The sequence below is a fragment of the Hipposideros armiger genome, unplaced genomic scaffold (genome assembly GCF_001890085.2).
Source record: "Hipposideros armiger isolate ML-2016 unplaced genomic scaffold, ASM189008v1 scaffold_50, whole genome shotgun sequence".
Taxonomy (NCBI): domain Eukaryota; kingdom Metazoa; phylum Chordata; class Mammalia; order Chiroptera; family Hipposideridae; genus Hipposideros; species Hipposideros armiger.
This window is the reverse complement of record NW_017731400.1, coordinates 3,060,531-3,085,564: the sequence shown is the minus strand read 5'-3', so window position 1 is coordinate 3,085,564 and position 25,034 is coordinate 3,060,531. Positions and strand designations below refer to the sequence as shown.

The following is a 25,034-nucleotide window of genomic DNA, read 5'->3' as shown; positions in this document are numbered from 1 at the left end:
CTTTGGAGTCTTACACTGTTCTGATGCAGTGTTCGGTGGCGGAGAAGACTCAAGGTACCAGGCTCGCTCAGTGCTTCAAAGCTCTAAGGGGAGCTGGCAAGTCATTACAGTACTCGATTACACAAACACTCAATCGCTGAAACTCGGTTGTCTGTCTGTCTGCTCTTTGTAATCTGGCTTCATTTTCTGTGTCATCGGGGAAACAAAAATCCTAAAGACGCTTTCCAAGAAGGCAGTCTGTTCAGCAGCTCTGCACTGTAAGTGTGGTCAGCTTTGTGCCTGTGTGAGAAGCTCGTCAGAGAAGATTGGCCCAGACTTGCTGTGCAGTGACGGATAGAGACCAATGAAAAAAGATCAGGAAGGTGGGAGTGATGGAGATAGATGTTCAATCTTAGAATTGAATTTTTAATTAAAAAGGTTTCCACACACATAGTCCTGTATTGGTGCCACTTAGCCATCCCATTAATAGGATCTCATGGATAGATACTACAGCACGCCATAGGACTTTAGATAGTTTTAAATGTTGAGTGCTTTACTGTATCACCAAGGCATTGTAGTGTTTTCGTGGTGTGGGAAAAATAGATCTAACATACTTGTGTCAGGTCTGTGAGAAGGAAGGGCAACTTGTTTGGGTTTGTTAGGAGAGAGAGTAGATCTTATGTTACGTGTTCTTACCACAATTTTAAAAAAAGAAAAATTCCACAAAAGCATTGTAGGTGACACCTTAGAATGTTCTAGAACACCAAAAATGTACAGACAGGTGGTTATGACTTGGCTGTTTTTTAATTAGAAGGTCAGTCAGCACTCAGGTGTAGATCTAGGATGCTGAAAAGGGATCAGGTTGGCATCTGTCATGTAACTGCTTGCTGTCAAGAATCAATAAAGCCCCGTTACTGTACTATTACTGTTGACTCTCAACCAGCAGATGCAAGAGCTTTGTTGTTAGGATTGGCATTTTGCCACCAACTGGGAAGAGACTCCTTTGGGTTGTCTTTCTCTTACTGGAGTGGGCACATGGCTAGAAAAGAACCAGCCAGTAAATTGAAGAAAACAGCACACTGGGCTGTTGTTAGATGAAATGTCACAGTCTGACTTGATTCAACTGAACTGCCTTGGATCTGGTCTTTGTATCTTGTATTATTGCTTTGGAAGGAAGGACTTTCAAAAAGCCAAATTATTTTTCTGTTTTCCTTCATGGTTAGCTTATTTCTGATGAGGAAGAAGAATATGAGAAAGGAAAATAGAGCCACTAAGATACTCATAGCAATTAATAGATGCATATAGATTAAATACTTAAAGCTCATGGATATTCTACCTCAAAGGAACATTCTTCGTCTTTTGAATATATTTAATCCGATTTAATAAGTTGGGCAAAAGAATGTGTTTGTTCACATAGAAGATGGTGTTTTAAAAAATTCTAATAGAATGTGTTTTCTGTCATTGTTTAAGTCAGATATAAGTCTAGCCTTTTTGACAATAACTGCCCAACATCTTCTCTCAAGAATCCTTAAGTAGACCAATAAACTGATGGCAAGTATTTTGAATACAATGGACTGTGAGTCTCATTACTTGTTTTCTAGGCTATCATCATTTTTGACACACACTCCGGTGTCATGGCCCTATTTCATTATAGAATGGCATTGTGGAATAAGGATGATTATTAAATTTTAATGTTATTGCTACTATTACTGTTGACTGTTTTTAGCATACATATGCCTGGTTCTTTAATTCCAGCTTCTGCAGGACCAGAAAACAGAAGTGTGCATAAACAGTCAGGAAAATTACTGTATACCCTAGAGACCCAGCATCGCATGCTCTGCCTGTTGTGAATGATGAATCAAAACGGAAAGGTTATCATTTTCATTAGCTAGGAAAGAACAAGACCATACTTTTCTCCAAGTGTAATTACAGTGGTTCACTGGCAACATTACACTGCAGTAATTAGTCTAAAGGTGTATGTGAGGGCAGGCTTTTGCACAGACACTAGAAATATTATTTCAGAGCTTAAGGTCACAGCCTTGTGTTTAACATGTTCCAGGCAGCTTTGGGGGAGGGGGGGAAGTAATTTGACTGGAACTAAAGAAAGACATTTGACATTTTCCAGAGTCATGCATTCAGAAACCAGCCAGGTAGAAAAATTGTTTTTTATTATCTACAAAAAAAAAAAAAGAAAGCTGCAGAACTAGCATGTCAGAATATTTTTTTGTAGGATAAACAGAGATAGAATTCAAGTTTATTAGGAACGTGATGTAAATAATTATGAGAGCTTTTGATAGGTGTGTTTTAATCTCCATTTTTTTCCCTAAGGCAATTGGACAGAAAAATTAATTGCTAGAAACTTTTCTTGGGAAGCAAAATAATTTCTTTACCTCCTTGTGTTTTCAAGAAATAAATATTTCTCTTATACCAGCCCTCAAATAGTATATATCTGTCTTTTGTGAATGTTTTTTGGATACTCTGAGCAGTCTTATTGAAATATTGAACTCTAACCTAAACTAACCCTTTAGATTAGAAATTGAATTGGTATTATTTTCCAAAGCCACATCTCAGGTTTTCTGTTTAAGGAAAACAACAGAAGGGTAAAAAGCAAAGTAAAGAGAAAAGTAAACTTGACATAAAGTTTATATTTAATGTCATATATGAGCTTAAAGGAAACTTTTTGCTTCTTCTAGTCCAAGGAGTACTTACTGGGTTAAAAGCGAAGGCCCAAATACTCTAATGTCTGTTTAATTTCGGTATTGTTTGCCTGTCTTAAAACAATTCTTTTTAGTTTCTCTCTTGAAATCCTTATGTAGCCATGTAGAATATTGTTTGTTTTAGGACAAATGGAGAAATAGGGTATACTTGAATGAGCATTCATTCAGCAACCAAATTCTGTTGGAAACGACTGCTTTTTAAAATGCTAGTAGGTTTTTATGTCTGTTATCTAGTCGTATGGCTAGAACTGATGTTTCTCACAATTTTAGGCACTTGGGAAATTTTAAAACATAGATGTGACACAAATCACACAGCTTAGCTGGTTATATAACATAGTGAAAAATCTACCCCAAAATTGAATTTAAAAAACATTGCTTTTTGTTTATCACAGATATTTATTTCTCTACTCAAGGAAAAGTCATGCCCTACAGAATTAGATCCACGATGTTGTATGTTTTCTACAGCTAGCAATTAAACAGGAGGCACCAAGCAGTGGGAAGGGTTCCAAAGTTACCTCTTCCAGAGTTGCACCTGAACTCCTGCTTCTGTAACATCACTGGTGTTTTGCTATTTGAAACAGTTGATTCTCTTAAAGGTCGTATTTTATATTCACTTCATTGCAACTTTATTCTTAAATATATATATATATATATATATATATATATATATATATATATATACACACACACACACACACATATATATAGAAGGAGAGCATTTATTATTTGTTTTTGTTGGATTTTTTTTTTAGGGCGTGTGGGGATAAATTGTAGCAGCTTTTGATCAAAATCCTAGCTTTTTTATGCTCATTTGCCCCGTATCTTATGGGGAATTTTAAGAGCCTAACCAATGAGATTAAAAAAAAAAAAAATCTATGGCTGAGGACAAAAAGGGTGACTTGAAGTGGTGTTTGCCACTATAAATTACTGCACATAGCAGTCCTCCTGAATCCCTTTGGCAAATAATAGTTAAATACTCACCTACAGATAGTTCTCTGGTGGTTGATCGAAAGCTCTGCCCTCTATTGTATAAACATAGCAAGTCTTTCTATGTTCTGTGTATATATTATTGTCATCGTTATTATCTCCAGATAAAATAGAACAGCCTCAGAATGATGACTACTACTGTCCACATTATTTCTAACAAGAGAAAAGAAGCAGCATACGTTTTCAGTGGCTCTACAATCTTATATTGTTGTTAGATTAATTTCCTGAAAACTTAATGTTAGATAGAGTGTAATTGCAGATTTCCTTAAGAACCATTGACAGATACTTATCCTGAGTTATAAGCAACTCACACTGTGAAATGTGTACAAACATTCTAAGTTTTCTTCCAGAAAAATATACTTCAGTGAAACCCAATATTCATCAGTCTTTTTTAAATAAACAGTTTAAAGTAGAAGTTGGGGGAATTTTCTTTTGTTGCTCCTTGATTTTCAAAAGAGATTAATGTTGCAGAAACTTTTATTGGTTTTCAGGGAGTGAAATAAGTCTTTGATAAGTAATATACCTAGAAACCTTACAACTTTTGGCTAAGGGGACTTCATTTTGAATGAGATAGTGAAAAAATAGTAAATTATGGTGTATTTAGGTATTGGCATTGTATGATGGAGAGAGGAGTGGTTTTTTTTTTTCTTTTTTTAATTGTTAGGTGGTCTATTTAGTGCAGCTGTGTTTATGTTTCCTAAATGGTGACTGCCTGAACATGGTGGCAGATCCCTACATATGAGAATAGAGATTGCTTTTTAAAAACCTCCTTACCAATGTGCTTTAATATGGAGGGTTATATTTATCAAGTAGCAATGGCAAAAATAATTCTGGACACCATCATTCAATATAGCTGGTTTGTTACATCAGACATTTTGACAACCTTATAAAAATAAGTAATTGATACTAAATGTTACATTTCACAGTGGAATAAACTTGGTGGAAATGGTATAATTTTTTAGAGTAGCCACATTTCTTTAACCAGTGATTTGTCTGATTTTAACTTGTTGCTTATTAAAAATGTATGCTTAGATCATAAATGTAGATTGATCCAATAGAGAATTAACAGTCCCATATTTTTGCTGTCTTTCTCTTAAAAAAAAAATGAATGTGGGGACATGGCTGCCACAAAGAAGAGACAATTGCCTGTGACAGCGAAAATGTATATAAGTAAATAGCTGTGTGAATTAATCAGTAATTTCAGAATCATATGCAACATGTGAAATGTTTAGGCGCAAGAACTTAATGACTAGTTTTTGGAGGCATTTTCTTTAGTGTTCCATCCCTCATAACTCAAATTAATGTTTGTTACTATTATTTCATATTGCCAAAATATTTTTTATGAATTTGGATCAGAAGCAGCTTGTTCTGGCTTGTTCTTCAACTTTGTTTCAAGAAGCAAAGGGATGTTTAGGAGATTTTTGTGTCTTAGAAGCCTTAATTCTATTACTTATGTTGAGGGAGGAAATAAGATCAAGTTTTGTTTCATAGTTATATAAGAAAATAAGATTTCATACTATGCTCATCTTACATTACCGAATAGTTAATAATGTCTTTCAAGACATTTGAATGCGTGGTTCTTACATCTGCTGTTAGGTAACTAGCATCCTGGAGTCTAGCTTAAGCTCGAGAGGACACCACGTATGCGGCCAGAACTGTGTGGGGCTGGCACTTCTTTTGGATTCTCAGGTGTTTGCCCTTCATCTTTCCTTTTTTCTCCCCTTTTCTTCCCAGATCGGTGAAAGGCAGCAAGTGTTGGTAACAGAAGAGTCTTTTGATTCCAAGTTTTACGTTGCACACAATCGATTCTATGAGCAGGTAAGAGACACTTCCATGTTCTTAAGTTTTCTCCAAAATGAAAAGGAGTTCTGCAAGTCAGTCAGTTTAGGCAAAAGGGACTTTAAAAGCGGGAGAGTTGGAAGTCTTGCTGCCACAAGGCTGTTTTATAGCATCAAGCCCGCCCAGCTCACATGGGGCTTATCTCTGTGGCTTAGTCTACAAATGTTCTCTATAAAGGAATAAGTGTGTTTTAGTTTTCATTAATCTTTGACAGGGCCAGCCGTAGGCTTTGGGGAATGGAGAACAGGCAGTCACCCCTGCCAAAATCCCCACCGCTGGCACAGGAGAGGGGAAAGTCCTGTTGAGAGACAGGAAGGATGTCTGCATGGGCGACATCAGCGTGGAAGGGCAGTGACTTCCTCTCGCTGTCACAGCACTCATGCAGGTTTGTGGGTTGCTCGGTTGTTTTTTTAGGTTTGTTTGATTTTAGTTTTTTGGTGGTTTTTTTTTTTCTTTTTTAACTTCCACTGTGATAAAAATGCTGGGGGCAAAGGGAAAAGAGTCTATTCCTTGGATTTAACTCAAGTTGCTCTAACAACTCTGGAGAGTGTTGTGAGGATCAAACCAGCTTCACGTTGAGGGTTCTGTCTGCAAGGCCAACCCGAAAGGCCCCTTCTTACTCCTCTCCTTTTCCTGCCCTGTAAGCCCCGCCAGGAGCCAGACTTCTTTTCAGCACTGGGGATTCCACCTCCCCAGGTGGTAAAGCAAAGTCAGAAGTGACTGAAGAAAACAGTGCCCACTTCAGGGGCATTAGGGTATGGAGATGGCATGTGCCCTCTTAGGTGGGAGACTCAACGGGGAGATAGGGATTTCATGGGTCATTCCTGGGCTGTGTTAACATTTTAAATCAAATGAGGTGTCCTCCTTTTTTGGTTCCTTTCTCATCAAATAAGAAGTGACATTTTTTTCTGTGGGTCATGCCTGGAATTGGAGCATGGCAAGTCTCTTAAAACCAATGCAGGCAAGTCAGGTAAGGGATGGTCAGGGGCAGCCAATTGTGCGTGCTGGAAAACAGGACAGCAGGAGCTGATGAGGCCACCAGCGTCGATGTTCCCCAAGGAGCAATCTCAGACTGGGCCCTGGGTCCTCACAAAACAGAGGGGGAGCTTTTCGAGGTTCAGACTAAACACGCCCGGTTCAAGCACCCAGTAGAGACTAGGGCTGAGGAAGGATTTCCGACACTCCATGTTGGAGCTGAGTTCCTTCCCCACTTTCCATCTCATTAATTGACTCCAGGGAGCCATTTTCCTATTCAGGCCAACCTTCTGTTCAGCTGGGGAGGAGCTTGATTGTATTTTGGTTGCCTCTTCCCTCTCCTTTCTCTTGCCATCTGGGTTTTTGCCTCAGCAGGGATCTTTTTTCCCCCTCATTTTAAAGGCAATGGCATGCCTCATTAGCTGTTTCCTCCAATTTAAAGCAGCCGGGCTTTTTCCAATTATTAAAACCGGAGGGGGAAAAAAACACTGAGCCCTTCATTCAGATCAAGGCAGCAGATCAAGGAGAGTGATTTTCCCCCAGAATAGCACCAAATCTCCCTGGGATAGTTTACTCTAGAGATTTTCTTGTTTTATAAAAACTGATTTAAAAGGGCTTTCATATCCTGATACTAAAGCTCTTTTAGTTCGCTTGCTTGCCAGGAGTAATTCACCACCCAGGTGACCTTTTTCCTATACTTTGATGAAGCAGTGTACTCAGTGGTCATAAAAAACCAAGCTCAGAAAGACCAAGATCCAATTTTGCCTCTCAGAGAAATTGGCTGTGGAACCTCTGGCTCTCATCGGACTCTTTTTTGTCTCTACAACTAAGCATATCAAAGATTTCATAGGAATTATTTTTTCTAATAAGATGAGTTCCAGAAGTAAAGATTGCATCAAGATATCAAAGTATTGCTGGATTAGAATTAGTCTGTTTATTTTGGATCCCAACTTTAAAAGATTGGCAAGTAGCTACAGTACTAAAATAGAAGTGTGAGGGAGACATAATGCATACAAACTACCTATAAGTCCCAAGGGAGGGGAAACATTTGCTCGAGATAAACTAGGACTTTTATCAGAAATCTCTAGTGGAAAGAGACCATCTGACAGCTCCCTGTGAACTGGCCAAAGTACCCTTCAGGGTTCTACAGGGAAGTAGAACCAACAAATATATACATTTTATAGCAGAGTGAAAGAAACAAATGGCAACCATTAGTTAAAGAGGTCATTTAACTCCAAACACCCATGTTTGGGATATGGAAAAGGCTGCTTTTAAATGTTCTTTCTCTTCCCCCAAAACACATGCTCATGCACACACGCACACACACATATACACACACAATCATGCAGGCCTTTATTTGAAGTGTCTACTCAAACCATTACTCTGACAGCTAACTTGGAAGGTATTAAAAGTCCGAGGCTTTCATCAGTGTTGTCTCAGTTTTCTTCATTGCAGGGGACAGCCAAGAGCAGAATATCAAAGGCCTGTCCAAAAGTGACTGACTGACTGCTAGGGGATTTCCCAGGTCTGCCTTCCACATGCCTGAGGACAGCAGGCATCCTGCAATGAAAGAGCATTGTCTACAGCCGCCATTCCTCCTGCCACTCCTCCCAGAAGTGCCTCCCCTTCCTACTAGGTCCCCAGGTCCTGGAGCAGCTGGAAGATAGAGCCAACTTGGGATGGAATCCCAGAATAGAAAAAGGACATTAGTGGACAACTGAGGAATTCTGAATAAAGTGTGGACTTTAGTTAATAGTAGAATATCAATATTGGCTCATTAATTGTGACAAATGTATCGTACTAATGTAAAAATATTAATAGTAGGGAAACAGTGTGGGGTACACAGGAACTCTCTGTGGTCTCTTTGCAATAATTCTATAAAACTAAGACTGTTCTAAAATTTCTAAAATTGTTTATTTTACAACATTAAGCCTTCTGAAATTTTTTTTTTAAGGTTTTAGTGCCTAAGAACCCCACATTCATGGGGAAAATGGTCGAAGTGGACATTTATGAATCAGGAAAGCATTTTATGAAAGGGCGGCCAGTATCAGACGCCAAAGTATACACACCATCCATCAGCAAACCATTAGCAAAAGGAGAAGTCTCAGGTTTAACAGAGGTGAGTAAAAAAGATGCTTTGCTCTCCACCCTGCTAGTAAAACAGCAGCTGTGGCAGCACAGCGGTTCCAGACCGTGTTTCGTTATCATTTATAGTTCCCTTTCTGTGTATGCACAAGGCTTTAATCCTTTCTGACAGATTGAAATCTGAATTAGAAAGATGCATTTTTGCTGATGCCTTTAGCTTTTTTTTTTTCCTCTTCCTGTAAAGGGAATAAGCTGTTTCTGCTCCTAGGCTAGAAGCAGAAGGCAAAAGCCATTATTTTCAGGTGAAGGATTTAACACCAAAGACGATCTCAGCCAGTATGTTTCTATGTCAGTAGATGCTGAGTGGAAGGGGGTGAGGAAAGGAATATTTTCTTGCTTTACAAAGCTGTTTATAATATGGTAAAAACGTACAGTTAAACAGGCACTAAACCGTGTCAGCATATGTGCTTATGGTGCCTTTTTCTAGGGGTGTTAGCTGAATGTCTGCTTTAGTCATGTGGAGTGAAAATTAAACATTTTTTTTTCTTTCTATAAAAAAAGTAACCCGACCCCTGTTTTATACCTTGGTAAATATGGCTGTTTGCCAAAGCCTCTCTTACATTTCATTGAGCCACAGTTGTAAAAGCTGATGGAGTGTGAAATGAAAATGTGTATCACATTTCTAAGCATCATTTGATGTCCTTTCTCCAACACAATTGTTAAGTACTCCAAGAAAAGCGTATAGCAATGACTTAACATACGGAAAAAAGATAAGTGGTATTTATCTGGCCATATAATGCCAAAACTGTTTTAATACTATGTATTATCTTTCCCTCAAAATAAATTGCTAGGGCATGTTAATTAAACTTTGGGAGGAATGACAAAGAGGGTGCTATTATCTGTCTTCTCACTTAGCATGGTGATACACTCTGGTGTCCCCAAACATGAGTGACCCCTCTCACGAGCTTGACAAGTGCATGTGAAGAATCTGTATGCACAGCCATCTGGCTGATAATGGAAGGATATCGAATAGCCTTTGTCCAAACCCTGCCAAGTGTGTCATCCTGCTCGACCAGGAGTGAACTCTAAAACTTGATAAGCATAACCATTAATGTTTGCTGTTGTTTAAAAAATAAATGCTCCTTGGGAGTTGGAATGGATGGCCAGGAGGGAACAGTGTAATCCAGCATTTTAATATGGCTAAAAAGGTGCGTTTTGATATGTTAGCTAACACTTCAGAAATTTTTAAAGAAAATTGGCTGCTGCTGCTTTTTTTTTTTTTTTTTTTTGCTTTTCTGCGCAGCATGTTTTACAAGCTTGATTTTAAATTGCCACAGTAAAAAGGATCACAACAAATGGCAATAGTGGGCAAATTATTATTTCAAGAACCCTGACTGATTGAATTCCTTCATGTATGCCCATTGAAAAGGATGGTATTTTAAAACATTGTCATTAATAATACATAAATCAGGAAAATTAGTACCCTTTTATTAGTTTCTCAGCCATAATGTTACTTTCTAGAAGGGCAGCCTTATTTAAATTCCATGGGGCAGCCTTTTCTACTCTACTCTTCCTCCCTTGGGCCTGTGAAAGGTGTCAGCAGCTCTGCCACCAGCCCACTTCTGAGCCACGATGGCCCAAAAGTCCAAGGTGAGATGAGGATAAGAGGTGAGTTGGCTGCAGGCCCTCCTGGGCCTTCTAGCAATAGTCTCACAGCGTGTGCAATGCCAAAGGGTCAGGAGTATTGATTTGAGTGTTTACATTAAGGGAACATCAGGCAAGTCCTTTGTCACCATTTGTGATTTCATATAAATTAATGAACATAATAGCTTTATGCCTCATTATTTGTCAGCTTCATAGATATGTCAAACTCAGGGTCGAAAAGCCTTCTTTAATGAATTTGTCCTGATGATAAAATGTTTTTGCTGATGATATGAACCAAAAAAAATTAAGCAAGCAGAGAACAGCTTTCATTTTTTGATAGGCTTTAGAAGTAGATGATAGAGGTTATAATCATATCTCAGACGTTCTGGGCTCTTTGAACACTGATAAAGATGCTGACACTCTCCAGTGAAAAAAATCAGCTTAACTCTGTGGATGAAACCTTGGGATCAGATAGACCTGGGTTTGCATCTGGACTTGGCCGTTTACCTTGGGCACGTGACTCCTGAGCTTTAGTTCGGTCTGTGAAATGAGAATGATCATCTCTGTCTCATCGGGTTGTTGAAAGGAATACATTCAATAGTGTATGTGAACCACCTAATCCTATTCCAGGACTGTAGACAACAGTCCTAAGCCGTTGTTCCCCCTTTCCCCAAATCTAGTTGCATCTAGAAAGAGCCAACTCTGAAAATGACTTGGTACTAACAGTTTGAGTTTTATTATTATTTTACCATGATCGTGCTGTACGAGGTCAGGAGAGGGGATGAATTTCTCTCTTAGAATAATCTATTCAGTGCCTGAGAACCAATCCCAGCAGAATTTCTTCCTTTCTGAATGTTCTAGGCTTTCCTGAGCTTTTCTGCAATGATAATCTGGAAAGGCCAAAGCCTCTAAAGCAGCGGTTCTCAACCTTCCTAATGCCACGACCCCTTAATACAGTTCCTCATGTTGTGGTGACCCCCAACCATAAAATTATTTTCGTTGCTACTCTATAACTGTAATTTTGCTACTGTTATGAATCATAATGTAAATATCTTTTTGTTTTCCGATGGTCTTAGGCGACCCCTGTGAAAGGGTCGTTCGACCCCCAAAGGGTTCGCAACCCACAGGTTGAGAACCGCTGCTCTAAAGCAAAATATTGTGTTAAAATATTATTTCCCATAGTAGATGCATTTCCTTATTTGAGAATTTGAGAATTGTATGGCTATTCCTGAAGTATCTAGCCCCATGCTGCTTGGGATTTATTTTGTCTCACTTTAGGCCCTGTTGACATTCCAGTTTTGATGAAACTGGAGAGAGGTACAACAGATTAGGGGTGGAGGCACAGGCTGGGTGAGAGTCATGAGATCTGGGTTACAGAATTCGGACATTTGCGTGCACTAACAGATTTCGTGACCTTTTCACATCACTTAGGTTCCCTGAACCTCAGCTGTCTCTAAGATTCTGTGATTGAAATATTTCATTTGACAAAAATGGATTGAATGCCGACCCTGTGACACGACTTTGAATTCCATAAATATTAATGGAAATCAGGCGTTGCATTTTCAAATAATAGTAGGTAATGCCCATAACATGATGGGAAAGGAAAGCTATGTTATAACCTAAGTCAAAAGGTTGCTGTCCACTAAGAAATTATATTCTAATGGAAACAGTACATAGTAATATCATTTTTATGATTATTACTGTTCCTCTTTTCAGTTTGGTTAAAGGAATGGAGGATTTGAAGAAGGGGAGAAGAAGAAAGATAGCCAAAATTAGCCTGATGAATTTTAATGAAAATGGGAACCAAAATGCCACCTCCAACCTAACAGGGAACATTTCTGAATAAGTATCATTTAAGGATCATTTATTTCAGAAAACGCTTATAAATAATTATCTGATGGAAGACATCGTAGATTTCAAAGGGATAAATATAAATCAAAGAAACGATAAAGCATGAACTATTGTCTGGAAAGTGTCAGGGGACTTGGTTTTTAGGAGGAAGCAGGGGATACATAAGTTTTCATAGATGGTCTAGCCTAGAGTGATAATTCTCAGACATGGTCCCCAGACTTACAGCATCAGAACTACTAGGCACTTGTTAAAAAGACAAATTCTCACGCTTCAACCCAGACCTGAGTCAGAAACTCTGAAAGTGGGACCCAGTAATCTGTTTTTTAACAAGCTCTCTAGGTAATGCTGATGCCTGGTGACGTTTGAGAAGCACTGTCTTAGAACAGTGACTCTCAGGTAGGGAGCAGTGTTTGATAGTTACAAAAGCAGTTTTAATACTTTAATGTAATAATACCAAATTTTCACAGTGCCAATTTCAGAAAATAGAGTTGAATGACATCTTGGATGATGGGTCTCTCATCTGTGTATTAATCTTCATTAGGGGGCTGGGTTATAAAAATGATGGTTGAGATAGACAAAAGTTGTATGTGAGTATGGATGAGTTGGAGGAGCAGGTGCGAGTTTTTTAGTGAAAGGAGCCTGAGGAATAGGAACCTTGAGAAAAACACAGTTTTGAGATGTTAAGAGCTTTGATATCTTACCATGTTCTCTCATGGAACCTAAATGTGTGGAAACGTATCCTGTTCCATGTGATGATCCTTTTATACAATTGAAGTTTCCTTAGAAAATTGCTATACTGTTCAGTCATTCCATCTGAATAAAACCTGTGGGTAAACACCTGTACCAAATCCATGACCATTTGATAATATGAAAACTTACCTGAGCACCATCATCAAAGATTGAGATCAATGAGTTGTTTTATATCTACTATGGAAATTTTCTATTATTGAATTTCCAAGAATCTACCAAAGTAGAGAGAATAGTGTAATAATTTCACATACTTATCACCCACCATTAGCAGTTGTCAACTCATAGCAGATCGTACGTCATCTGTGCTCTTATTCTCCGCATCCGCCTGATTATTTTCAAGGAAATTGCATTTATCATTTCATCTACATATATCAGAAATTACCTCCAAAAGATGAAGAAGATTCCTTTAAAAAAACAATCACAATATGTTATCACATCTAAAAAATAATGAACATTAATTCCTTATCCAAAAATATTCACATTTTGCAGTTTTTTAAAGTTTGTCTGGATCGGGATGCACATAAGGTCCATTCATTGCAGTTAGTTGGTATGTCCTGTAAACCATTTGTAACCCATAGGCTCTCCCTTTTCTCTTTTTGTATTGCAGTTTATTTGTAGAAGAAACCAGGTTGTTTGTCCTGTGGAATTTCCCACAGTGTGGAATTTACTAATTACATCCGCTCATACAGTTTAATAGGGTTCTATGTTGCCTGTTTGTTTTATAAATTGGTGGTTAGACTTAGAGGCTTAATCAGATTCCTATTTGAGTTTTTTACAACAATATTTGTTATGGCGCTGTGCATGTCCATGATGTGGGGTATAATGTCTGGTTGTCTCCCTTTATGGTGTTATAGTTGATGAGCATTCCTAGCTTCATTGAGTCATTGGGGGTTGCAAAATGGTAGCATTCTATTAATAAATCTGTCTTTCCTTCATCACGTATTAGCTGAAAGTACTGCTGTGAAGAGAAACTTTCTCATATCAATTTTTGTTTTCCGTGAGGTACAGTTCATACATGGGAGGTGAGAAAAGGGCTTGATCCTTTCTACTTACTAGCTTTCAAAATTGGAGTTAATTCCCTAGCATCTTCCAGAAGTAAACAATGAGATTTTCTTAGTATTACTATAAACTTACATGTTTTTACATACTTGATATGCTTGTACCCATTGCAGTTGCTATACTTAATTGGTGCTCAAATGGGTTGCATTTTGGGACAGTAGAAACTCTCCAGATGGGTTCCTCAATCCTTTTGACATTTTTTTCCCCGATTCATACTATCATCCAAGTCAAATTCTTGGATGATATCTTACCTGTAACTTCTTTTTCCACACTGGAAATCCCAGTTCCCTGTAACGCAACATAATTAGTCACTTGCTTTGTCTTGTAATACTTGTAAAACTGTCTAACGCTAACCATACCAACACGACCAGCAACATGTGATTACCAAAAATGGTCTAAGTGGATGTGGTGGTTTTGCATTTGTTTTTGTTCTTAGATTGTATCTCCCTGAGAATGTACAAATAATGGCTTTAAAGTCACCTGAAGCCGATCCTTTCCATATAGTTATAGCAACAAACCAATACACAAGTAGGAACATGTCCTTCACCTTGTTTCCAATCTTTTCTTAGAGTTTTTTTAATTTCATTTCATTTCATAATTATGTGAATTCTTTTGCAAAATCAACTGTATGAAAATATGTTCTAAGGAATCCACCTTCACTTACTCCTGTCCCTTCTACCCTATAACCGCTCTTACCTATTTAAAGATGTACTTGTTTTTGTTTTTGTTTTCAATTTATTCTTTCAATAGTTTGTTTTAACAATATAAACAAATATATGTACATGTTTTTTGTCACCTTCTTCTTGGATAAATTGTAGACACTGTTGCTATTTTCACTTACCAATGCATCTTGATGGTTATTACCTAACAATATATAGACATTCATTGAATGTTTTTAATGATTTTTGTTAGGCTAGTAAACAGAATCCATGAAAGTCTATATTGTTCTAGTACCTGAGATGAACAGTATTACCATGTACAAAACCCAACATCTTTTCAAAGAAAAGATAGAATTACCTTATAGAGACTCTCAACTCCTAGACATGGAGGAGTTGACTTAAACATTCTACAGGACTCACGATAGCCAGAGAAACACTAGGACAGTCAGAGGGTATGAGTGGTCAGACATCTGAGCAAAACAAAAAAGGTTCAGAAGCTAACAATGGAAGTGAAAGCCTGCGTCTCAGAAGGGAAGATGCTTTGGCCAGTGGACTTCAAAAGGTCTGAAGACCATCCCAATTTGGAAATGAATGCATCTCATTACCTTCATACATTTGATACCATTAAACATTTGGTGCATTTATTTTCCTTTTGTTTATAATTTGCCTTCCTATGCAAATCTCCCTGCAGAAAGAAAATAGGTTTGTCCAGCCCTCTATAAATAGTGTGCTGTTAATAAATTGGCATTCTAGTTTTATACACTGTTTTCCTGAGTCCAGTCCATGTGCTCTCTCTCCTGTGGGTGAAGGTCAGTTTCTGAACTTTCACGGCTATAAGCCAAACCCTGGGCCATGTTAAATCCCCCAACATGGCCACCTTATATGGCCTCTTGAAAGATAGTAAGAGATTTTTCCTCCTTATGTACCTACTCTGCCGTCGGCTAAATACTCTATGCCTACTGCTATGACTTAAAGCCAACACTTATGGGGTGCTTATGATGAGCCAAGCACTGTGCTCAATAACTCACATGCATTCACTCATATTATCCTCATAGCCCAGTGAGGAAATTACTATTATTCCTATTTCACAGATAAGGAATCTGAGCCTCAGTACCTCAATAAATGACTTATCCAGAGTCACCAAATTAGAAGGTAGGAGAGGCAAGCCAGGATTTATATGTAGGTCTTATCAACTTTCAAGCCTGTGTTTTTGTTTTTGAATTGTGGTAAGAATATGGTTGTTCAAATATCTCTCTGAGACCCTGCTTTCACTTATTTTGGGTATATACCCAGAAGTAGAACTGCTAGATCATATGGTAATTCTACTTTTAGGTTTTTTTAGGGGCCACCACACTGCTTTCCACAGTAGCTGCACCATTTTACATTCCCAGCAGCAGTGCACAAGGGTTCCAGTGTCTTCACATCCTCATCAACACTTGTGATTTTCTGGGTTTTTGGTTTTGGTATTTTGGGTAATAGCCATCCTGATCGGTGTGAGGTCAAGCCTGGATTTTTTAAGCCCAGACCCATACTGACTTCCCTTTTGAATTGCAAGAGTCTTATTTGATAACTTCTGGACAGTAGTTTCCTTTTATATACCAAAGTAAGCTTACACCGGATGGTGGCGGGGGAGGGATAAAATGATGAGAAAATGGACAGTATTAATCATCTTCTCTGGGTTCTGTTAAAAGTCGTAGCCAGTGCATAATTCTGCCTTCGGAAGACAAGAAAATAGGAACACTAGTGAAGCTTACTTAACCAAGGCTAACTAGTTTTACTCCTGATGTTCTTTCTCTTTCTATGGCCTGTATTCTAACAAATCACATGAATCCTACAATTTTTAAGATCAGTACTTAAGAAATAAGAGCTATTTAGTGCCTGGTAAAAGATAAAAAAGAAGAAAATTCTCTTTTAATTCTAAACTTATAATTAGTCAGTGTTATTCCAAAGTTTTTCGTGTTTTGAATGTATTCCTAGTGGTTAAGAATTGCTTAAAAAAAGAAAAAGTAGGGTGGCTTTGTGAAAAGAGCTCAAGATTTGGAGACTGTCGGGTTTCTGTTCAAACTGCAATTACAATTTCTCTGATCTTATACAACTGACTTCCCTGAATCACAGTTCCTTCATTTGTAAAATTGACATAACTGATTCACAAAGGATTAAATTAGGGAATGTGGACATAGTGCCTGGTACATAGTAGGTGTGTTAATATTTGATGAAGGGATTCAATAAATACAGCTTTAAAAACTAATGATTTCCTGGTTTTTATTTTAATTTTTTTACGTTAAAATTTTTTTAAATCCCTTTGCTTCCATTGGCTTTCACTCTACAGTATAATATAGCAATTAAGAACAAGGATTCTTGATTCTGATTACCTGAGTTTGAATCCTTGTTTCACCGCTTACAAGAAATATGACCTTGGGCAAGTTACTCAGCCTCTTTCCACCTCAGTTCTCTCCTCTGGAAATGGGGATAATAATATTATAGTACGCACTTCATAGGATTTACATGGATATGGCTTAACAGTCAATAAATGTTGGGTACTATTAATATTACCATTATCAATTTGTGATACAAGCCAAGGCATTGCTTTACTTGAAGCAATGAAGGTGAAAATTGCCCAGCCTTTTATCATTTTAAGCATTATAATCATCAGCCATGCTACCCTACAAAATGGCAGATGAAAGCAGAGCAACTTAGGAGTTTCCTCCACGTAATCAGTGACAAATTAACAGAAAGAGACTCAAGAACAACCTTGTAGCATTCGTTATTCTTACCGACAGACATTTTTCCTCTTCTTCTTTATGTCCCTTTTCAAGGAGAATATTCTAGAATGGCGAGCTGGGCCTACTACTATTCCGTTTCTCACAAATGAAGGGAAGACTGCCCCAGGGTGTCTGGCTACCACCTGTTTCTCATCTATTGGGACTTTGATCCTAATAATGGATTCACTTGAGCAGTTAGATAGCTCGGCACCAACACAGCCGACTGCACTTAGAAAGGAAGCAGAAGTTGTCAAGGGTGGCATGGCCTGCCTCATTACTAGACAAAGGGCCAGCAGGATGGATATTCAGGTGTACTGAGTTTTATGTACAGACTGTGCTGTATTTTCAGAGCTCTGACCCTTAGGAAAGCACCGTTAAAATGCTTTCCTCTCCATCTAACATTCATTTCCAAAACCACTGAAGTGAAAGGGTCTATTAGTTCAGGGCCAGGTTTGAAAGCACATGAAAACTGCATTCATGAGGTTAAGAAATGGCTTAATAATTAAGTTAAAACAGTTGAAAGTGGATCTAATTTCAAACAGATCAGCTAACCGTGTTAGAGGCAAATAAGGGTGTGTTCCCTCCTCCTTTTCCTTCCACCCCCAAGACATTGGCTCCAATCCCAAGGAGTTTTTCCTGTTCCTTATTTTCTTTTTTAACTTTACATAAGATTGAATTCTTCGTTTGTCCATATGTTAAATTGGTGTCACAAACAGTTAAAACCATAGTCCATTTAGTCTTTAGTTCATTTTCTTATATTGCATCTAATTAGTTTCTTTTGCAGGCCCGTTAGGGCATATTTGGGTTTCCCAGTCTAGATCCATAGCTTTTATTCTGTGCTGCTGAGCCATATTGTATTGGGCATTACAGCTGAACTAGTATGATTATGTTGGTTTAAAATGCGTTTAGTGTGTTTGCATTACCTTTCGTGTACCAATTTGAGTACCATCCAAAGGATCATCAGAGCAAGTTGATGCTGATCAGTTAGTTAGCTTCCTTCGTTTCACTCCCATCACGGATGGTGCAATCACTAATCACTCCGGAGTCTTGTAGCTGGGGCATGGTGAGGGGAATTGCATGCATCAGGGAACTAATTGTGACTTGATAATAATAGCTACCAAGCAGCGAGCCTCCACTATGTGCTTGGCGTTAAGGCTTTTTACCTGTATTACCTCAATTTATTTTTCTAGCCTGGGCTACGGCAGCTAGAATGCACGAAGTATTCTTTACACTGCTGCGCATGCTCACAAAGAGGCATCACAAGATGGGATTGAGCAGATACTTTCCCCTCCTCTCTGTCCTTTGCCCACTTTGGGGGAAAGGAAACAGTGAGCCTGAGGCAAAGGCATGGGCAGACCCCCAGAGCAAGGAAGGGCTGAGGGCAAGAAAAAAGATTCGGGCCCCCTGAGCTTGAATCACTCACATGTACATGCAGCTAATACCTGGCTTCTTCTGATATGTTTCAGCATTATTGAACATAACATTATCTAGGCACTGGACTGAATATTGAATATAGAAATAATGAATGTGATCTTGACCTTTGAGATTTTAGTCTGGATTTTCTGGTAGCACTGCTATTCTGTTGTGACCCTTGTAGGGAGGGATTGGGGTGAGGGTGGGTCTTACATAGGTGCCCTACCTGCCCTTCTAACATAATTGCTCTTTAATTATGGTTGAAGTTGTATAGGTAATTTTTACCAAATCTAAATTCATTAGGAACAAAAGTTATTCTTCATCATAAAAGTGCCAAATGGAAGAAGCTTCCTTATGAAAACCAAAGCCATATTTCAGAAACCCCCAAACCTGAAAGGTCATCTGAGCCCAATCTCCTGTCCCTACTGGCTGGGGCTAGGCCGACTCCAGGAGAGCATTATCTCCTGTGATATTTAAACCCAGGTGTCCAGAACTGCTCTTTCATGCTCTCATTTTGGCTACATTTCCTTCGAATGTCTTTCCTTTTTACTCGGTCAACAATCATCAGTACCAAGTATGACCATATGTCTCAGCTTGTCTGGGACAGTCCTGGGTTTTACCTGCTGTCTTGATACAATTAATGGGAGTGCCCTTTTTTCACTCCGGTGAAGCATCCTGGTTTGGATGATAAAATGTATGGTCATTCTGTCAGTTCCTAAAATAGTCACAGCACTGTGCCAACCACTGCTTGGGATATAGAAGTAATGAAGTGATTCTTGCCCTCAAGGATGTGAAAGTCTAGTTGAGAAGAGAAGATATGAGCATATGAAACAAAATCTATAATATATCAAGTACTTCCTTAGATGGCATCGTGTCGTGAAAGATTGGAAGATAAAAAATCTCTGAAGACTTGTGGTATGGATCAGGGTTCTCTGTAGACAACAGAAAACAGTTCAGTTAGTTTAAACAGGGATGAGTTTAAAAAGTGGTACTAGAGCATTCACAGAATTGTTCGAAGGTCTGGGGAGTAGACTCTTTGCTGAGTTTTCCAGAAAAAACACCCAGAACCACATAGAGGCTGCTGGTAAGAGATACTACCTCTGCCCCCGAGCCCAGCAAGGCAGAGCTCCAAGCCCTGTCTGCTCCCTCTTGACGCTTACTTCACAATCAGTGTCTCACATGCATTGCATCTGAGTTTGGAACCTGGGTCTCTAATTTGCACCTTAGGGACAAATACAGGATGGGAAATGTTCCTTGGAATCTATATTAGTAAGGTAGAATTTACAATGTGGAGAACTGTCAATGTGGAGAGGGTATTCAAACAATTTGCACTACAGAGGATTTTATGGATGTGAAGAGATTATAACTGGACTTTGAGGGTGAAAAGGACTTAATCAGGCAAGTGAAGAAGGAAGTTTTCCACATAAGAAACTTTTCTCAATGAGAAATTTTTCTTTATTTTTCTCCAAGTGATAGAGTGCACAGGAATAAACATGGCTTTATTTGAGCACCATAAGCAGACCTGGGCAGTTGGGAGGAGGTGGAAAATCACGTTCACTATGAAGATTGGAACCTGTGGGTTTTAAAGTCCAATAGAGAAATTATACCTAACACGTTAAACAATAAATCACATGTATTAGTACAGGATAAGTTAGGCAGTAACGAATTAACTCTGAAATCTCTGCCTTAACATAACAAAGGTTTATTTCCTGCCCATAGTACACACCAAGTACCATTTAGTGGGCAGTTTGGAATCAGGTATTGTCTGTTCCACACAGTCACTCAGGGGCCCAGGTTGACGGCAAGAACAGAACTGCTGGAGAACCAGGCTTTTCACAGCCCCGGCCCAGGAATGGCATGTGGGATTTCTCTTTATGCCCATTGGCCAGAGCTAGTCACATGGCTCCACCTAACTTCAAGAGTTTGGGAAATACATGCTCCTGTATGAATAAGAGGATACGGGTGAATACTAGAAGTTTCTACCTCGCATGTTGGAAAGGGTTTGGGCATGAGCGTAACAGTGAAAGTCGTCTGTATGAGGAAAAGCTCATGAGAGCCAGGGCTACTTGTCTGTTCCTTTTACCACCAGCCCCAGGCCCGAGCACAGTGCCTGGCCCAGAGTCAGTGCTCAGTACATATCTGTTGAATGAACTTGGCTTTCAGTGCCATGCAGGGTGGAATGGATGGTTTCTCTACCAGAGGCGGGGAAACTGAGAATACATAAATAGGTAGAAATCTTCTCTTACTTTGACTTAGGAAATTAGTATATTCTTCAAGGGCTAAAAGAGTCCTAGTCCAGCCACCCAACCTGCTCTTTGAAGTTATTTGACATTTCAATAAGCAGATGCCAAAGCCCCTGTTTAAACTGATAATAATCTTGCAAATTTAATTTTTTTTTCATGGGAACTGTAAAGATGCATACTTTAGAGCCGGGCATGCTTCTAACCGTAAATTTTAGTTTTCTTTCCTTTCACTTTCTAGTGATAGCTTGTTTCTCCTGTCATACTCAGGGTATTGACTTGGAGTTGTGCCTAAAATAATAGAACTGTGGATATCTTTGTCTTCTAACGTAGTTTCCAAAGTTATAAATTTAAAGGGCTTTGGAGAAATAAATTTTCTCTTGCCCCTCTATCTCCCCAATGCAATTCTGTAAAATTACTGAGAAACATAAATATTCAAGCCATATGTCAAGTTGACAGTTACCTAGTAGGAAGTCATCCTATAAAAATAGGATGCAATACCTTTCAGATTTGCCACCACTTGAGAGACAAATCCAAGGACCACAAAAGCAAAGAACTATTGCCGATGTACTTGATCATGGTCAGCGTTTTCCTTCTAGAGGCTCCTGGCTCCCAGGGTTTCTTTCTTGCAAGTATCCATTTAGAAAGAATCAAGTATCCCCTAAGCACAGAAGCTTAGGGGTCATGATATATCGATTTGAAATTTTGGCTCTGTCCCTTACTAACTGCATGATCATTGGCTGGTCAGTTTCTAGGCATGTTTCCTGTTTTATAAAATTGAGGGTAATACAATCAATTTGATAGGGTGATTTGGATAGTGAAGTGAGACCACGCATGGGAAACATTCAGAGCCATACCCGGCACATAGGAAGTGGTCAGTTCATATGTGGTATGAAATTGGTAAATGGTGATAGCCAGTGAAGACTTATCTAGGCCTAGTTAATCAAGATACGAATAATATCACATCCATGGGCATGGGTTATGTTTTGCCCAAATCACATATATGCCATGAGAAGAGGACTTGGTCATTGGTCTTTTCAGGCATATCTATAACCAGCAACAGCATTCGTAAAGTACAGTTGCCTAAAATAAATACTTTGTTATTGTGATTAAGTTCCCCTTTTTTATTGTCTTTGAGTGGCTCTTTTATTTCTTTTATCCTTCAGATGAGGTCAGTTCCTCTAAACAATCACAGAGCACCCACAGTGTATGATAGTGGTATTTGCTGTGGGTCTTTTTCTTTTCAATATTCTTGTGGGAGGTGATTTTTCTCTTTTCTGAACAGTATATCTGAAAATAAACAAAAACAATCTGCCTAACTGGTCTCCCTGTTTCTACCCTCGGTATAGATCAGATCATGCCTCTCTTCTGCTCATATCCGTCGAGCATTCCACATGACCCAGCATATGTACCCACATACTAAAAGCAGGCACTCAAACAGACACTTGTACACCAGTGTTCACAGCAGCATTACTCACAGTAATCAAAAGGTGGAAACAGCACAAGTGTCATCAACAAATGAATGAATACATAAAATGTGGTATATACATACAGTGGAATTTTATCCCCCTAGAAAAACAAATGAAGTTCTGATACATGCTGCCACATGGATGAAGCTTGAAAACGTTATGCTAAGTGAAATAAGCCAGACACACAAAAACAAGTATTATATGATTCTACTTATTTGAAAGATCTGGAATAAGCAAGTTCACAGAGAAAGAGGAAGTAGATTTGGGGTTGTCAGGGTCTAAGTGTGGAGATGAGTTATTTCTTAATGGTTATAGAGTTTCTGTTTGGAGGGATGAAAAAGTCTTAGAAATGACGATTTGTAATTTATGCAACTGAATTGTACAGATGAATTTTAATGATTTTTATACATACAATTTTATGTATGTATATCTTAACACAATGAAAAATTAAAATTAAAGAAAAAAAGTTAGGGTTTCCCCATCACACTCAGAGTGGGAGCCAAAGTCCCTGTAATGGCCACAAGGCTTAGTGCCTTGACCCCCCACTGCTTCTCTGACTGTATCATTGACCTTGCTCCCCATCAAGTACTCTAGACCAGCCATACTGGCCTTCGTGCTCCTTGAACTTGAACACAGAAGATACCCTCCCTCAGGAGGGCCTTTCCACTTGCTAGCCCCGCTGCTCACGAGCTTCTCTTAGATGCATGCATGACATGTCTGTCATCTCATTCATTCAAGTCTCTGCTGAAAGACCCTCTTATTAGTGAAGCCTTCCTGAGTAACCATCTATAAGATAGCCACCCCCATCATCTGTCACAGAATACCCCCTTTCTGTACTCTGTTTTTCTCCATGACACAACCCAACCATCAGACATACTAAATATTTATGTGCTTTGTCTCCAGTTATAAAAATGGAAACCCCACCCATGAGGCTGGTATATTTTGCTTCATTCACTTCTTTGTCCTTAATGTCTAGAACAGTGCCTGGCATGGAGCAAATGCTGAGGAAATGCCTACTGAGTGAATGAATGAATGTATTTGTGCTAGAGATATATGTACATCCTTTACTAAAACGGAGCACAGGACCAAATATCGGGTCGTTCTGTATGATCGGTTAGCTATACTGTTGGGTTGTCGGAAAAGTCATGACGCATTTTTGCAACAAAAATCATAGAAAAAATAAGTCATGACTTTTCCAACAACCCAATATTATACAAATGCCTCATGACAAACCACCACCAAGCCTTAGTGGAGTCCAGCTGATCTCAGCCTGGCTTACTCAAGCATCCTCAGTCAACTGGAGGGTAGCTAAGCAACTCTTCTAATCTCGGTGGGGCTCGCTGTCACCTCTGGTAGTTCAGCTGCCAGATCTCAATGGCCTCAGCTAGGACTGCTCGGATGAACCTGCCGTGTTCCGTGGGTCTCATCCTGTTAACAGGCTAGCCTGGGCACATTCTCACGGTGAAGGCAGAAGAAGAAGAGCAAACAAGTGCTCTTCAAGCCTCGGCATGCTTCGTGTTTGATCATATCCCACTAGCCAAAGTTAAGTCCCACGGTCAAGACCAGGGAGAACACTATGCACAGTTCCATGATAGAAAGCACAGATAGAAGAAGTGTATGAAGCGTTGGGAGCATTAGTGCATTCATCCTGCCACACCCTATGAAATCCCAGCTTTCTTGCCAGTGAGCTGCACGTCTTTCCACCCCCTTTTTTTTTGTTTGTTTTTTTACATTTCTTTTTATTTTATTTTTTTATTAGTTTCAGGTGTACGATACAGTGCACTAGTTATACTTTTTACCCCTCACAAAGTGACAACCCCCCTCTCCCCATTCAATGCTCTCCCACCCCCGATATCACACATATCTATTACAATTCCATTGACTCCACTCCCTACACTGTACTCCACATCCCGTGACTATGTATTTATTAAATTATAGTTCACATACAATATTATACGTCAGCTTCAGGTGTACAGTGCAGTGGTCAGGCCTCTACACCGTCCATGAAGTAGTCTCCCTAACAAGACATGTGACCATCTGACACCCTACAAAATATTTACAACATTATTAATTATATTCCTCAGACTGTCTTTCCTATCCCTGTGGCAATATTGTAGTTACCAATTTATGCTGTCTAATCCCTTCCCCTTCTCTCTCATCCCCACCCCTTCCCAACTAGCAACCATCAGTTTTTCCTCTATATCTCTGAGACTATTTCTGATTACTTTGCTCATTTATTCAGTTCTTTAGATTCCACATGTAAGTGAGATCATATAGTATTTGTCTTTCTCCGGCTGACTTATTTTGCTTAACATAATGTTCTCTAGGTCCATCCATATCATTGCAAATGGCACAATTTCATTCTTCTTTATAGCAGAGTAATACTCCATTGTATGAATGTACCAGTTTCTTAATCCAGTCGTCTACCCATGGGCATTTTGGTTGTTTCCAAGTCTTCGCTATTGTGAATAGCACTGCAATAAACATAGGGGTGCATATATTTTTTCAAATTAGCATCTTGGGTTTCTCTGAATAGATACCCAAGAGTGGAATTGCTGGGTCATAAGGTAGTTCCATTCTCAGTTTTTTGAGATACCTCCATACC

At 39.0% G+C, this 25,034-nt stretch overlaps 1 protein-coding gene across 5 annotated transcripts in view; it reads left to right on the top strand.

Moving 5' to 3' along the window:
* Positions 1-25,034, top strand: part of CDKAL1 (CDKAL1 threonylcarbamoyladenosine tRNA methylthiotransferase) — a 667,723-nt gene that overhangs the window by 627,183 nt on the left and 15,506 nt on the right. For all 5 annotated transcript variants that reach the window (XM_019640497.1, XM_019640496.1, XM_019640494.1 and 2 more), the window contains 2 exons: positions 5,418-5,501; positions 8,452-8,616. In XM_019640497.1, the coding sequence (XP_019496042.1) occupies positions 5,418-5,501; positions 8,452-8,616 (249 nt within the window). The remainder of the gene's footprint in view (positions 1-5,417; positions 5,502-8,451; positions 8,617-25,034) is intronic.